The sequence below is a fragment of the Phaethon lepturus genome, unplaced genomic scaffold (assembly GCF_000687285.1).
Source record: "Phaethon lepturus isolate BGI_N335 unplaced genomic scaffold, ASM68728v1 scaffold28250, whole genome shotgun sequence".
Taxonomy (NCBI): domain Eukaryota; kingdom Metazoa; phylum Chordata; class Aves; order Phaethontiformes; family Phaethontidae; genus Phaethon; species Phaethon lepturus.
Genome location: NW_010514466.1, coordinates 11,751 through 27,287, shown reverse-complemented (window position 1 = coordinate 27,287; position 15,537 = coordinate 11,751). Strand labels below are relative to the sequence as shown.

The 15,537-nt window shown below is 42.5% G+C and overlaps 1 protein-coding gene across 1 annotated transcript; it reads left to right on the top strand.

Annotated features, from left to right (window-relative positions):
* The first annotated feature begins 2,035 nt into the window (after positions 1 to 2,035).
* ZNF622 (zinc finger protein 622) lies at positions 2,036 to 8,223 on the top strand. The gene is made up of 6 exons (XM_010293050.1): positions 2,036 to 2,646; positions 4,534 to 4,767; positions 5,456 to 5,618; positions 6,413 to 6,525; positions 7,301 to 7,444; positions 8,018 to 8,223. Exons 1-6 carry the CDS (start codon positions 2,040 to 2,042, stop codon positions 8,143 to 8,145), a joined length of 1,389 nt encoding a protein of 462 aa, XP_010291352.1. The 5' UTR covers positions 2,036 to 2,039; the 3' UTR covers positions 8,146 to 8,223.
* Positions 8,224 to 15,537: the final 7,314 nt, after the last annotated feature.

Below are 15,537 nucleotides of genomic sequence, written 5' to 3'. Positions count from 1 at the left end.
AGTCGCTGGCGTGCGGCTGCCGCCTGCGCCCCTTCTTGTGCGGTGCTGCGTTTTGTGTCCTGGGTTTAAATTGTGCTGTCGCTTCTTGTGTCCTGTAATAAACACCCGCCTGTCAGTCAGGGCTTTTCGTCTTGCGTCAGTCTTATGGGCACCGGCTCAATTTAAATTCAGATAAAAGCGGCTAACGTCGGGATAAAAGCGGCTAACGTCGGGGGTAATAAAGACACTGCGGGGAGAACGAGATTAGTCTGGAAGGACTTGGATGTGCCTTGGGCTGAAGACTTGTGAGTGCCTCAAGTCTTGTTTTCCTGAGCCCCATACAGGGGAAGGTTCTGTGTGGCGGTTTTGTGGGTTAAAATGGTAGGTGAAAATGCACGTGGGTAATGGGAAGTGCTGGCGTAACTACCTGGCTTCGGCAGGAGATTTTTGTGCTTTATGCAGCTTGAATTGTAAATGTTATTTCTCCACTTAGTAGTCAAATGGGAAGGTGTATGGTTTTAGATCCTCTCAGTTACATACCTCTTTTTCTGATCTGTTTTTGAGGTTTTTTTTTAATCACCCCCAGTGTAATCCAGTGCATATCTACTGCCTACCTGTAACAGGCTGGCCCAAACTGTTCTACCCCTGAGGTTTCTGCAAGGAGTTTGTGATTAACAGCAAACGTGATTCAGCATCAGTTGGTTTGTGGCAGGAAAATACCTGCTTGGTCTAGGAAAGGGATAGGGAGGTCTAGGATAGAGATAGGGAGGGGAATGCTTCAGACCTTAATCGGAATCCCTCAATGGGCAGAGACTATGTTTTCCTGCGAAACAAAAAGCATTTGTTAGACTGAACGGATGCTTACAGTATTTTAGATAAAATCATATGGCCTTTATTTTCTGTTAATGCATTTTCTGTCATTGTAGGATTACAGATAGCACAAGCAGTGAATTAGAAGTCTGGTTCTTCCAGGGAATAAGCTTTTCATAAAGTTCGTTTCAAGTCTGTGTGTTTGTGTCTTTCACCTCTGATTGTCCCTGTTGGTAGCTTCTGGGAGGGAGTGTTGTACCTCTACCTGCTCTCAGACCCCCTCCTTCTGATGTATTATTGCTTTTTTTTTTTCCAGATTAAACTATAGTTTTTCTAAATCAGTTAAAAGATGGGAGTGGCTTTAGTGATCTCCAGTTAGAACACGCTTTTTTGTTCTTTGTTTTTGGAGTGTTCAAGAGATTCCATCAACTTTTTCTTAAACAAAGTTTCATTAAGCACTGAAAAGCAAGGAAATGTGTGGCTTTGGAAAGGACAGCATCAGTTACAGGTCACTGCCCTCCAGTTGTCCTCTGACAGCCCCAGTAATGCAGCTCAGCTGGATGGTGGGAAGTGGAGGAAGACCAGGATATCAGTGGCTCCAAGCACTAGATCTAGGCACAACTGACTTGTGTCTCCAGGCTAACAGTTCTGCAGGGTATAGCGTTGTCAACGGTACATGCACTGCTCCAAAATAGCTGAGAGGGTTTTATTTTTTAAATGCGATAACTTGGGGTTTTTTCCCCCCATTTGGTAAGACTGCAAAAAAATGGAAAATAGGTGTGAAAGCAGGTTTTCCCTTTTTACCCTTGCTTTGGAGCAATCACTACTCTCTTCAAAAGCCTATAGTTGGCAGAACATGAACTTGATAAGGAACCTTTAGCTTCTGATCTTCAGTAAAAAGTGCAGAGGTTTCGAAGCACTGCTGCTAAGGCTGGGAACCCTCTCATCCTGTGACTAAGCCCTGACTAGCACTGTGGGTGCTGAGTCCAGAGCTGGGATGCTTAGATGCTCCTGTGGTAGGAGTAATCTCTGATAACTGTATCAAAGTCTTTTATTTTTTCTTCTTTTGCTTCTTCTAGTATGTAACATGCTGTTTGCTAATACTAGTGTTTAATAAATTTAATTCTGTACAAGAATTGTATATCTTGTGCTGCATTACGTGGGTGCTGTCAGGATGTTGTGTATGGGTATTTTATGGCTGTTACTTATCTTTTTTAGTGTGATTATTATTTTTTCCCCACTTTCTAGTAATGGCAACCTACACTTGTATCACTTGCCGTGTGGCTTTCAAAGATGCTGACATTCAGCGTGCCCATTACAAAACTGACTGGCATAGATACAACCTGAAGCGTAAGGTTGCCGAGATGCCTCCTGTCACTGCTGAGAATTTCCAAGAGAGAGTCCTAGCGCAGAGAGCAGTAGCAGAGGAGCAGAACAAAATCACTGCCACTTACTGTACAGTTTGCAGCAAGAGATTCTCCACCTTCAATGCCTATGAGAATCACTTGAAGTCCAAGAAGCACCTGGAGTTGGAGAAGAAAGCTGTTCAAGCTGTCAGCAAGAAGGTGAAAATATTAAATGAAAAGAACCTGGAAAAGGGGCTGGCCCCAGAGAGTGTAAACAAAGATGAAATGAACACAGCTATCCAGCAAGCCATCAGAGCTCAGCCATCTTCGTCTCCGAAGAAGACACCTTTACTTCCTAGTAGGGCAAGTAGCTCTCCAGTTTCTGCAGGAAGCACCAGCTTATCACAGAGTAGAGAACGATCAGAAAAACCTCCACGGCTACAGTGGTTTGAACAGCAAGCAAAGAGGCTGGCTAAACAACAAGCAGAGGAAGAAGAGGATACGGAAGAAGGTAAGGCAATAAACATACTGACAAGAGATAGCTTGGGGTAAGCTGTGTAGCTGTTGGTTTTGTGTAAAAGCTTCCTTCTGTTTCTGTATTAGTACAGCATTTTCCATCACAAAAGGTCTTCCAGTTGATTAAATTTTCAGCTTAACGAAGGAGTTATGGTTGGCCTGTACTTGCAGCCAAGGGCTCTGTGTTAGTGTCTGAACTGCCGGCTGCACAAGATACTAACGCTTGTGAAGGGTGAATAGAAACAATTACTAATATGAGCACTATTTCCAACAATTACTAATATGAGCACTATTTCCCATGTAAAATTCCAGGGGGAACTTCCTTTAAAGAAGGCTAACATAAAAGGTTACCCTAAAACTACTTCTGAAAAATAGGTGAACAGAAATCCAATCATGATCATTTGCTGTTGTCCCATCAAATCACTTTACTGATCTGTTGAAGGGAGGTGGGAGTGGGGTTGGTTTTGTTTTTCTTTGCCCATCAAGACCAGAAGAGAAAGTTTGCTCCTTAGCCTGGCACTGTGGCATAGCTTCTCAATATGCTGGCATCTATATCAAAATTGGTTTAAGAGTTGCCACCCCAGCTGCCTGTTCCTGTTGCTTCACCCTCACGACTTGTGTAGATAGAGCTCTTTGTTGGAGGTCAGCCTGGAACGTGGGCAACTGAAAAGATAGAGCTTCAGAATTCCCAGAAGAGGGTTATTTTTAACCTGGATGCTTTTAGTGGTGTAGTTTACAGTGCAGCTCCAAATTGGAGCAGTTGAATGGGGTGATTAAACTGCAGCAATGGGACAGGTATGAACGAAGTGGGACCATATTATGCCAGCTTCGTTAACAAAACCATTGTGTCACATTATTACATCTGTTACAGTAGTTTTATGCTGGTGAAATTTCAGTTGCAATTCAAGGAATCTATTCTACAGAAGAAACATAGGCCTCTGAACATGCATCTTAACATCTAAAGAAGGAACCAACTTGCACCTGTTTTGTATTAACATGCTAGTCATAAATTGTGATGCCAAAATCTCAGCAGGTTTCTGAATGTTAATTTTCCTTTTAAGTGTTTGTCCAGGAATGTTTCCTACAAGTCCTGTTAATTTGGTGTCAGGCTTTTAAAATTATTAAACTATATCCTATAGCAAAGAACTCTAATTAGCAGCCTACAACACCGGGGAGCACCATGTTCCCTGTTCTCAAACACTCTGTGCGCATGGCAGTTGGAAGGGGACCAGTAGGAAGAGAGTACTGGGAAATGCTCACTGCCCCACATCTGAACTCCTTAACAAAGATTTCTAGACACATCTAGCAGGATAATCAGATTGCTGGTTCATCTGTGCATTAACGAGCTCTGCAGTTATCTTGCAAATGTGTAAAATTGTTAGTATATCTTGGTATATGCTAACATATAACAGTGTATCTGTGACAGCTGGCTTTGTTATTCCTTGTTGTTAAAGATCTATGTGTGAACAGGAGTGTGTTTTCTCTCGCTGCTGAATCACTGCTGGAAATGAGTATTTTCATGACTCTGACAGAGTTGTATTGTTTTTAATGAGCCGTGCATGTGTTCTTGTGCTGTGATGAATTAAATTTAAGGCTTCGAAACAGCAATGAAGTGTTAATGGTTGAGAAAATGGAGGGGAAAAAATATCTGATCTGCCAACTTTTTTATGAGCAGACTTGAGCCTTGCTGTATATCTTACAAAGAAATGTGTTTTACTGGCAAGAGTATATCCTTGCACCTGGAAGTGACTGTGTGGCACTTGGCTGTAAGAATAGGAGATGCAGTATTTTCTATGATAACTTTTTCTAACTTAATTGGGACTTGTTTTGCTTGGGAGAAGTAATCATATAAATAAATATTTTTTTAAACTTCCTTTAAAAGACTGGGAAGATATGGATTCTGATGAAGACACCAGCTCTGAAGAAGAGTTGGAAAATGTGGGAGAAGAAGAGGTCATCCCTGCTGTTGGGGCCATACCAGTCACAGACTGCTTGTTCTGTCCCCATCATTCAAGATCTCTCACAAAAAATGTGGCCCATATGACAAAAGCTCACAGTTTCTTCATTCCAGACGTAGAGTACCTCGTGGATCTCAGAGGGCTAATCAAGTACCTGGGTATGCCTGTAAACATTCTCTGTTTTTTTGGGTCAGGATAATCAAATACTATTATTGCTTATTTTCACTTGGATATGATTTAAAATATTTTGGGTTTTTTTTTGTGTAAAACCTGAGTACTGCCTAGTTCAGTATTTTTATTGTGAACAGGACCACAGGCTTTCCAGGGAGAGTGGGAGCAAACCCCACTGAGCAAACATGTGGTCATGTACCCTGTAGGTCTCACGTAGTTTTCTAATGCTGAGAAGGTTGTTCGGCTAACATGAAATTCAGGACAAATCTCTGTTGCTAAAACGTGCAAGTATTTGCTTCATCGCTTTACTTGTGAGATACTTGTGAGAGCATTAAAGCTAGAAAAAAATGTGTTCCTTGAAATCTACAAATAATGATGAGAATAAAATAATTTTGGAGGATCAGATAGAAAACTGTATTGGAAGTATGACATTTTTTATTGAGAATATATAATGATACATACCTTGTCATGTGAAATTTTTAAATGCACAGACTTGTCCCTGATGGAGCCATAGGGTCAATGCATAGGAACAGCAGGGCTTCTCTGGAAATGAAGAGCTCAAGGCTCTTCCTCGGTGTCTCTGCCTGCAAGCTGGGAAGCTTGCATCACAGAAATGTTAATTATTGACTAGGGAAGCTCTATTCAGACCAATAGAAGTGTCAATGTTTTCTGCAGGAGAGAAGATTGGCATTGGGAAAATCTGCATCTGGTGCAATGAAAAAGGAAAATCCTTCTACTCTACAGAAGCAGTACAGGCTCACATGAATGATAAAAGCCACTGCAAACTCTTCACAGATGGAGATGCTGCCCTGGAATTTGCAGACTTCTATGATTTTAGGTGAGGATGCTTTTCTTTGCCTGGAGCACAGATGGGAACAGACAAAAGGACCGTTGAATATTACATCAGAAACTGTTACTCATTCTTAAAATTTAGTCCTGTTTTGGGTTCTGATGCTTATTTTGCGTAGCTCGTTCACCACTTTTCTAGGTAAGCATAACAACATGATTGGTTCTTCTGTGACCACTAATACCAGTCCTACTTGAAAATATATTTTGAATTGTGTTTTGTACATTTGCTGTTACTGCCTTTAGATTTCAGTGCACCAGGAAAGACCATAAAATGGCATAACTCTCCCTTCCATTACCATTTAGACAGATTGTGGGCTTAATACATGCTGTGGATTTTTTTTTCCTTTAAGTAGCTGGAGTTAAACAGGACTGCTGTGTTTTAGAGGCCTCTTGTTGAACTTTCTGTAACTTATCCCAAGCTGTGTGCATTTTTGTCAGAGATACCTCCTATTATTGGTGACAGGTGGATTTAGTGGAGCTTCTTGGGGTGCTCGTTCAGTAGCTGTGCAGAGCTGGTGGGCCACACAGTGGTGGCTTGTTGCTGTAAGTGTACAGCAGCAGAACTGTGCTGAGCTAGAGAACCGGGTGGACGAAGGGTGATCCTTGTCTTCAGCCATTGTTCAGGGCAGGGTGCTACTGAGAAGAATGCTCAAATCAAAGTAGGTGAAATGTGACAACGTTTGTGGCTTGCTGTAGCAGTGCATGGCAGTTCTTTTGTGTAATGGGTCTACATAACTGTGGCTGCTCACAGTGTATAAACCGTGTACTGCTACTCCTCCACAGGAGCAGTTACCCTGATCACAAGGATGGGGAGGATGCGGAGGTGCCCGGAGAGCGCCCAGCAGAGAGAGAGTTGGATTATGATGATGACACCATGGAGCTGATCCTTCCTTCAGGTAGGCACAGGATCTGCATTACTACATACTTTCTCTGCTTTTCTCATAGCTGCAGCCATTACCTGCAGCATAGGTCATCACTGTAAGTTTTTTTTCTTTTGGCAAGGGAAAATGTAATTTTGCATCTAAGTGTCTTTGGGGTTTTGTCCTCACCTTCCATTGTCACTACCACATAGTTCAGTTTCTTCAGCTTTAATGTATATGTGAACTGGTTATCTAGTGTAGTTTCTTTGCAGAGATGCATTTGGTAACTAATTTAGTAAACTAGTTTAGTAAAATTAATTTCTTTAAACAACCTTACTCTTGCCTTTATAGCATTTAGCACTCTTGCTTGCAGGTTTTTTTTTGTTTTGGTGATTTTTGTATGAGGGCACCTCAGCCTTTTCATTCTGAAAAGTGCTGCCAACTATGCAGTTACAGAAGATTTTCTGAATGTCAGCAAGTTACTTCCCTGGTTACTTGCAACAGTATTGCCTCTCTGCTCATTCCCCTAATAAAAATTTTCTTTTCTGACAACTGCCTGTTTGTTATCTGAGCTAAAGCCCTCTTAAAACAGCACTCTTTGGGTTTCTGTTTGTTGGGGGTTGTTTTTTTGTGATAGAGTGCAGTACAGCAACTCTTGCAGTAATTGCATGAAGTTCCTAATAGTCCTGAAGTTTTTAAGGTTCTGGGCCTTTTCAAAGCATTTCTCAGCATAGTTTTCGCAATATGCTTGAGTACTGCATTTCAGAAGCTGCTTCATTATGCATAGTAAGATGTCCCCTCCTCTGAACAGGTGCAAGAGTGGGTCATCGTTCTCTAATGAGATACTACAAGCAACGGTTTGGTCTGTCAAGAACGGTGGCTGTTGTTAAAAATAAGAAAGCAGTGGGTCGGGTCTTACAGCAGTACAGAGCTTTGGGCTGGACAAGTCAGACAGGTAAGTGACAATGTGAGGTTTTGCAGAGGAGTTGGTTCTAGGATGTCATCACTCTACAACTAAATAGGTCAAGTTTGTTTCACATTTGTGGGGTTTTTATGCAGTAGTTTGTCTTCCATTTAGTTCCCTTTCATTCCTGACATCCAAGCAGAATAAGTTATAGGAATTCGTGTCTAAAATCCATTGCGGCTTCTGTGCAACTCTTCAGTTCGTTAGCGTGTGTGATACTTGTGATATTTGGTGGCTTCCTAAGATTTGCTGGTTTCTGCCTGTCAAACCTTTGACAGAATACTTTACCAGTTGGGGAGCAGCAGTGTGATCTATATGCACTTTTGAAAAAAAAGAATTGCACATTGGAATGCAAAACAACCTTTTCCCTTGATCACAGTCATGGGTATTCATCCAGGGAACTGGCCTTTCCCAAGAGAAAAGTGAAAAGAAGTGTGCCAGTACGGGAAGGAAAACATACAGCTAACTGTTGAAGTAAATGGATGGATTAGCTGGTTTGCATGTAAGTAGTACATAAGCTTACAGACACTTACCCTCCTTTCTCGTCCTCCTCTCTCCCTGAAGGGGCAGTCTTTGCTCAGCGGCGTGATATGCAGTACCTGCAAAGGATGAAGTCAAAGTGGATGCTCAAGACAGGAATGAGTAACAATGCCACCAAGCAGATGCATTTCCGGGTGCAAGTCAGATTCTGAGTTCTGCGTGCAATTGGTTTTGGGACAGGGGATTTAATGGTTTCTGGGTCGAGGATTCTATTACTGAAGTGGACTTGGTACCTATCAAATGGAGATGTGTATGCTGGTGTGCCTTCCTGTCTATGAGAAGAGCAGGGAACTTGTCTCTTCTAGTGAAATGATGGTTGGCCTAATTTAAAAAATAAAATATCTTAAATGGAATATGTAGCAAAGCAGTCATGGCTATGAATAAAGATGCATGCACAGTCTTGCTACCCGCCTTTGTGTAGTCCATTTCTGTGGGGCAGTTGACATTGTCATTTGTCTGAATATCTTCAGTTTCCAATTCTGCAAAATGGTTGAGGCCCAGAGAAGATCCTAGATCTAAGAGCCTGAGATAAAGTATATTGAAGGTTTCACTTGTGGTGACAGCCCTAAGGTAGCTGGGTGTTCTGGACTTCTATCTGGCACTATTGAGGTGAAAATTTGAGAGGAGAGATTCTGGGAAGGTTGAGTGATAATTGTTTGAAGAAATGCACTGATGGAAAACATAACTCCAGAATTAATACTGTCCTCAGAAGTTGACTGTACTTGGCTGGACTACTAATTTACAGTGCACTTGTTTGTTGAATTTAATGAGTTTTCATTACCTAAAAACTTCTCAAAATTACCATAACATTTAAATGAATGTCAATCAAAATTTTGGATTATCTGGTAAAGATTTCCTGAGTAAAACTCTGAACTTACTGTTGATGACAGCTTTTGTTGTTGCAATTGAGTATTGGTGTTTCGTATGATCTTGCTGAAGGAAAGTGCCCCAAGACATGTATTGGCTAGAACGGGGACACCGCTGTCCCACTTAGGTGGGTGAACATTAGAGGCAAGTGTAGAGAAAACCTACTTGTTAAAGAGCTGAGGCAGCAGCACTAGTGTTGGTGCTGGTGTTGTATATGTTAAAAGCTTCCATGACCTGATCAGTTCTTCAGACCTTCACATACAGAGGTGGGCACTTGCACACAAAGGTGTAGCTAGCTCATGAAGCCCCGAGCTGCAGTGTGCTGGACACTGTGAGTGTATGCCACAGGGAAATGGCTATTTGTTTGCCAGTCCATTCATTGTGAAGGCAGCTGCTTGCAGGCAAGTTGTACTTCAGCGTTTTAAGATTATTCTGGATTCCCTAGTAGGAGCTTTCATTGGCATGATTTTAGTATGAGTTTTCTTCCTCACCTGTGAATGATCTGTGCATAAGGTCACTGGGAATGGTAAGGGGAGACTTTGTCAATTAACACTGTGACGTCTTAAAATAATCCACTAAGGTCTCCCTAAGAAGTAAATTCAGAAGAAGTAGTACTGTTGGCATATAAGCACTTCAGAAAGAGTGGTGTATTTATGGGGCTTGGGAAAGTGATCATTTCACAATGGAGGTACATGCTGTGTATTCTTGTTTTGCAGATTTGTCCGTGGTGTTTTGCTTTTTTTTTTTTTTTTAAAGTAAGTTCTGCAGCCTTGGAAGTTTTTTGCTGTTCCTGCTCTTACTGACGTCAGAGAACTTGATTGGTAATGCAGGCTATAGATTTGACACAGCATTTACACAGTCAAGTGACTAATACATTAAAAAAGGTACAGATTTGAGTGAAAGGAAAACTGAAGCAGAGAGAGTTTTAAATAAAGGCTGTGCACATACCAAATGTTAAACTAAAGTTGGGTTGATAAATGAGTACCTCCTTTTTCCTGGCAAGGCAGAGTTACTGCCATTGTGTATCCATAGCTGCATCTGGCTCACATTTGAATTTATTTTAGAGGGTTTGCTCTCGGTTACTGGGCTTTACTCTCAAAGTTAGAAGAGATCTAGTCTCAGCTATGTGACTCAAGCTATATGAATCCTAAGACATCATATCCTTTATTACACTCATAACTTGGCCCAAGTTGCAATTATGGTATGGATTTCTAGCACTGAGGGTATATCCTACTTCTATTTGTCAAGCCTCAGCATCTGGCCCTTGGGAACGGCTCCTTTTCTTCGAAGTTAGAGATTACTGTCAAAGGTTCTTATGCTTCTGGACAAGTTAATTGTCTTTACACATAGAGCAAGATTAAATGCCACAAAAATGCAGAAATAGAAGGCTTAGACTTCTTAACCAGAATCTTAACTTGAAGACTGCTGAACTGGCTTTGAATACGAGTGTAAGTCAGCAGTGAGCATCAGAGCAGTATTCAGTCTGGAGTTTTTGGGAACACTTGTGGAATATCCAAAACTTACATTAAGGACAGGACAGTTATCCTGGAAGAGTCTTGGGCATAACCTAGTACAGTTGCTAAAGTCTTAAAGGTAGGTGTTAAAGGAGTCTTGGCAGTGAAGGCAGAAGTACAAGGACATAATTGATCCAATGACAAATGACTTCAGGTCCATAATATTCAGGCTGAAAGTGCATGGAGTTTGCAGCTCTCCTCAACATGAAAGGGCAACCAAAGGAAACTCCTGTTCTCTGTGCAGACTTGCTCAAAGAAGCCTGCTACTTATGAAAAGATGGGGATTGCCTGAATTTCCTGAACAGTCTAGTTCAGAAAGAAATGCAAGTAAGCAAAAACGAAAATTGATAGTCATTTGGCAAGTCACAGAGAAGGTGAAGGAGGCAATTTGTATAGTATTGCACCCATGATTCTGTCCTATACGTCTTACTGCAGTTTCGTCAGAATAAAATGGAGGAGAGGTTTGGAAACCTACTGGTGTTTTAAAGGAAAAGTTTTAACTCCAAGCTGAAAATGGATGCCTGAGAAAACCAGCAGAGGGCATAGGAAAGCTTTTCCGAGATTGTGTTTACTAGGAAAATAAATAAAGTCTAGTAAGAGTGCTTCATGCGCAATACTGATAGGGTGAAAAGGCAAAGCTTGCCACTAACATAAATTGAGATTAACACTAGACTTACGTGAGATTAATTGCTATTAATATCTTTATGCAGGGGAGAGCACTGCCAGCAAAGGGTAGCTAGAACAAGTATGCAGATTGTCCACAGTATTCAGCAATAGTGCTACAATCTGCACAGCTTGTAGGCAACTCCAGCTGTGTCACAGCATCTGAGAGTGTTTTTATTAAATGTGCTTTGCCATGTTACAGTTTAGTCTTTCACCTCCCTAGCCTAAATCCTAAAGACTGTAGAAAGGGTAGCTGAGGGCAGTATTTTGTTTCCTAAAGGAATTCCAAGTGATGATGGTTCCCATCAAGGAGCTATGTTTTCAACTATGACCTAACCTTGCACTTGCGCTCCCTTGCTCTGACCTTGCGTTTTCTGACTCTTACGATTGGAATGAGAAGTAGTGTAGAGGCATCCAAGTGGGATTGAGACAGTCTCTGGATATAGTGGGCACTCTGGGGAAGGAATTTCCTGGCGATTGTAATTCAGTGGGTGTGCTGTTCTCAGAGGAGGAGATGGCCCCTGCTCCAGCTGGTGCATCCATAGTAGGAAAGGCTGGGAAGAGGCCAGAAAAGGTATCTCGTTTTGGACAAGGCTGGGGTTCTGCCTGCCTGTCCTTCCAGTAATAGCTGAATGTTGCAGTGGTCCCCATGCTGCGTCAGGCACTGCAGAAAGAATCAGCGGAATGAAAGAATTGGCAGAGCTGATAGAGTACATCTGCTGTCTCCTTTTGGAAGTAGTTCTTCTGTGTTGTACACTGAAGTTACCTAAAAGCAACCCAAGTGGTATTAGAGGGCTAAAACATGTACCCATTATCCGGGAGGGAGGTGCTAGGGAAGAGAGAGAAGCGTATGGGATGTAGAGTGGCAGACACACAGGAGAGTCAGATATGTAAAACATCCTAACGGCTTATTACGCTGGAGCTGCAAATCAACAAGTAAAGATTTATTTAAGGTGAGCACTCCCTTTGAGAGTGCATTATTGATGCCTAATCGGTTTCCCCAAGGTAGAGGGCCTGAAATGTAAAGGAGTTGGACCATTGCCCAGCTAACATCTGATACTTGAGGGGCATCTGAGTGAGGTTCTTTGCTACAACTCTTAAGAGTTATTTTTTGATCTATTAAAACTGAGGCATCCTGTGCTAATGGGTTTCATCTGCTCAGGGTCATCTTCTTCCACACTATCTGCATAAAGCTGCGGGTGGAAAACTGCACTTCAGAGACCCAAGTGGGTGTATACTATACCTGTAAATAGAGGAGAGGTTAGAGATAAGCTTAGGGCACATCTGACTGAAAATTAAAAATATGTCTTAAAAGCTTTGAATCTTCGTGGTTAATTGCTTTAGTCCAACTGACTACCGTGCTGCAGCTGGAGAGTAGCAGTCACCAGACTGTCATCAAACCCTGAATCCTCAGCAATCCGCAGAGCTTGGATGGTTAAGATGACCAACTGATGGCACTTTGTGTGTCAGGGCAAGCCAAACCATATCTTTTCAGAAATCTGACCCGAAGGAAATTCTGTTGCCTCTCCCACTACCTGCCAGACTACCCTGCGTCGGAGGCAGCAGCCGGGTGCTTCAGGAGCGACAGGAACAGTAACAGGAGACCTGTAGCCGGTTTTGTGTTAAGGGTTTCTGCACACGTCTAGGGCACCAGGCTCAAAGCAGAGCAACAAATGCTAGCTGAGCCAGGGAGGGAGTTGGGATCACTTTTTTCTGAAGTAGTCAGCACCTCCCAGTGTAGAGTTATGTGACTCTTCCCAAAAGCAAAAAGGGATCATTAAACCGTGTTTTTAAAGAATGACATTATCAAGCAAACATTTATGTCTTTGTACAGTTCTCTGATGCAAGAAAAAGGATTGTCTAACATTGGGAATAATTTCTATCATTTGTTACACTTGTTGTGCTGGAGTCTTATTTGCTTTATTTTTGGTTTTATTCTTTCAACATTTTTATCTTTGCCAAGAATTTACAGTGGTAAATTTCATAATGTTGGGTATGGAAGTAAGATGTAAGTATGGATGCTCCTCCTGCATCATGTGTTAATAGACAAAAGTGAACATGTACCAGGACTCAGAAGAAGTGTGTATTCACATCATCAGATGACCTCATATCTTAACATTCCTTTCTTGAAGGATCTTCAGGAAACAGGTCTGGATAGGAACTACTGACAATCAATAACCTGAATCACAGAATTAGCAGCAGGAAATGCTATTGGTTAAAGGGATGGGGCAGGGAGGGAAAGAAAATCTTTACATTTCTTACAAGCTCTAGAATAACCTAATGTTTTACAAAATGAAATTTGTAGCAAGATACACCTCTCCTTGGACCACTTCTTTCTTCATTCTGCCAGCTCTGTGAGAACTTTTTTTTATTTATTTCATAATTAAAGCATGCCTGGAAGATCCAGCTAGAAGTTTACTGAGCGGCTCAGTAAACCGTCACCAGACCAACAGAAGTTGCATTTCTATAACAACTGGGTAAACCAAGCGCCTCAGATGTGTAAGAAGAGCGCTGCAGGGTAGGCTGGCACTCGGCTCTGGGGGCATTTCCAGCAAGCTGGGAAGGAAAAGGGAGTCTTCCTGAGCATACGCCCTGCGGCACGTGGGCTGCAGCGCTCCAGAGAGGGTTTCAGCCTCTGCAGCGTACTCGTATCGGGCTCTGCGACACACACAGCCCTGGATTCCAGCTGAGGCCCAAGTGTGGTGTCCTTGCCTCGGTTTCCCCTGTTACCTGTGGCTCTTTTGAGCTAGAAAAGAGGGCGTGATTGTAAACCTCAAGACCAATTTGCCTTGCATCGCTCCACCTCAACCAAATCCCACCATGCAAAAACAATTTCACATTTCCCGTCCCTGCCAACACCTGTTAATGATTTGGCAAGGTTTATACAGTCATCTATAGGTATGTTGGCTTTTCTTTATGTCTTGGGTAGCTTTCCACCCTTACATTTCTGCTCTTCACAGACATGAAAACAGTCTGGCTTTCCTGGGCAAGGTCTGCCTTTGGTCTTGCACAATTCTGCTCCACTAACCGCCACTAATGCCTTAACAGGTAGTGCAACTGTGTTTGCTTACGTTACATGTACTGAAAATCTTGATAAAATACTCGCTGAAGTTTCTAAAATCCAGATATTTTCTGGCATCTTTCATAGGTGCTGTCATACCCAGCTTACTTAACTCCCTGCAATCATGTTATTTCAATAAATCCTGCCGTTCAAGTCGCTGTACTTTAACTAAACTATACTGATGAAGTATATAATATAGCAGATGAAGAATCATTTCAAGGTTTTCTTCCACTAAATGTTAAGCAATACCAACTACCTTTAGCAGCTAACCAATTACCTTATCTGGCCACAGACCAAGGATAAACCTGGACTGTTGTTTTTATTCAAATGATGTATGGTAAGTTGATCCCACATCCAAGTGCCTGGTAAATGGTGTCATCTTTCTTCATCTTTGATGTAGGACACGTGCCAGCTGCATCTGCTTCCATGCCAGTACAAGGTTCACCGTCCCACAGAGAAGGGAGAAGCGACCTGGAAGGTGCAGAGCTCTGTCCGCCATCCTGGAGTGCTTTAGAGATTGTCCAACTGGTCTCAGCAGAAGCCCCAGAGTTCAATGTACAGTCTAATTTTGTTCGCTTACTTGTCTGCTTAGCTCAGCCGTGCCTGCTGTAGCAGCATGAGAGAGAGCATGTTGGCCTAAGTTTGTCCATGACTCTTCCAACACCAAAGTCACCGTGGTTGGTCCTGCAGCACGGTTCCTGAGAGAAGAACAGCGTTTTATAGGAGAGGGGAGGAGCAGCACGATCATGGCTTAGTCCCGTAGCTGTTTACAGAGCAGAAAGAGAGGATTAGGTGTCTCAGCTGTGGCCACACAATCCTCTAGCAAGGAGCTACCAAGTACTAACCAACAGGATCTAATGCGACATCCCTCCTTGCCCCAGGGTCTGGGCACCTATCTTCAGTTGTAACCTGAAGCAGAGAGTCCTCGCCTGAGAGCAGGTGCTTTTCAGATAACTGACCAGAACTGATTGTAGTGTTTAAATGCTTGGAGGAGGGTGTGTGCTTCTTAAAATTAACAGGCCGGCTGTTCAAATTCTTTGTTACCAGGCAGTTAAATACAGAAACCAGCTAGATGCCTTTGAAGTTTTATTTTAAATGACTCTGTCTTTTGGCCCCAATGAATCATCCATTTTCTTCCATTCTGAGGCGTAGCTCCAATAAGCGATCCCAGTAGAGCCATGGAGAACAGCTGAGGTGCTCTGGGCGGGATTACAGCCACAGCTGTATGTGCATACCGACCTTACTCAGGGTTGCCTGTACCCAGAAATGAGTGCCAGAAGCTGCCGTCGGCCCACCTCAAACATTTATCATCTCTCAACAGCAAGGTCACCCAGACTCAGGAGGTCACCAAGCACTGAATAGTTTGGAAATCCACCTGTTCTTACCGACGGTTAGATACACTCGCACTGTGCACTTGTTTTGCTGCTGCTCGTATCGCC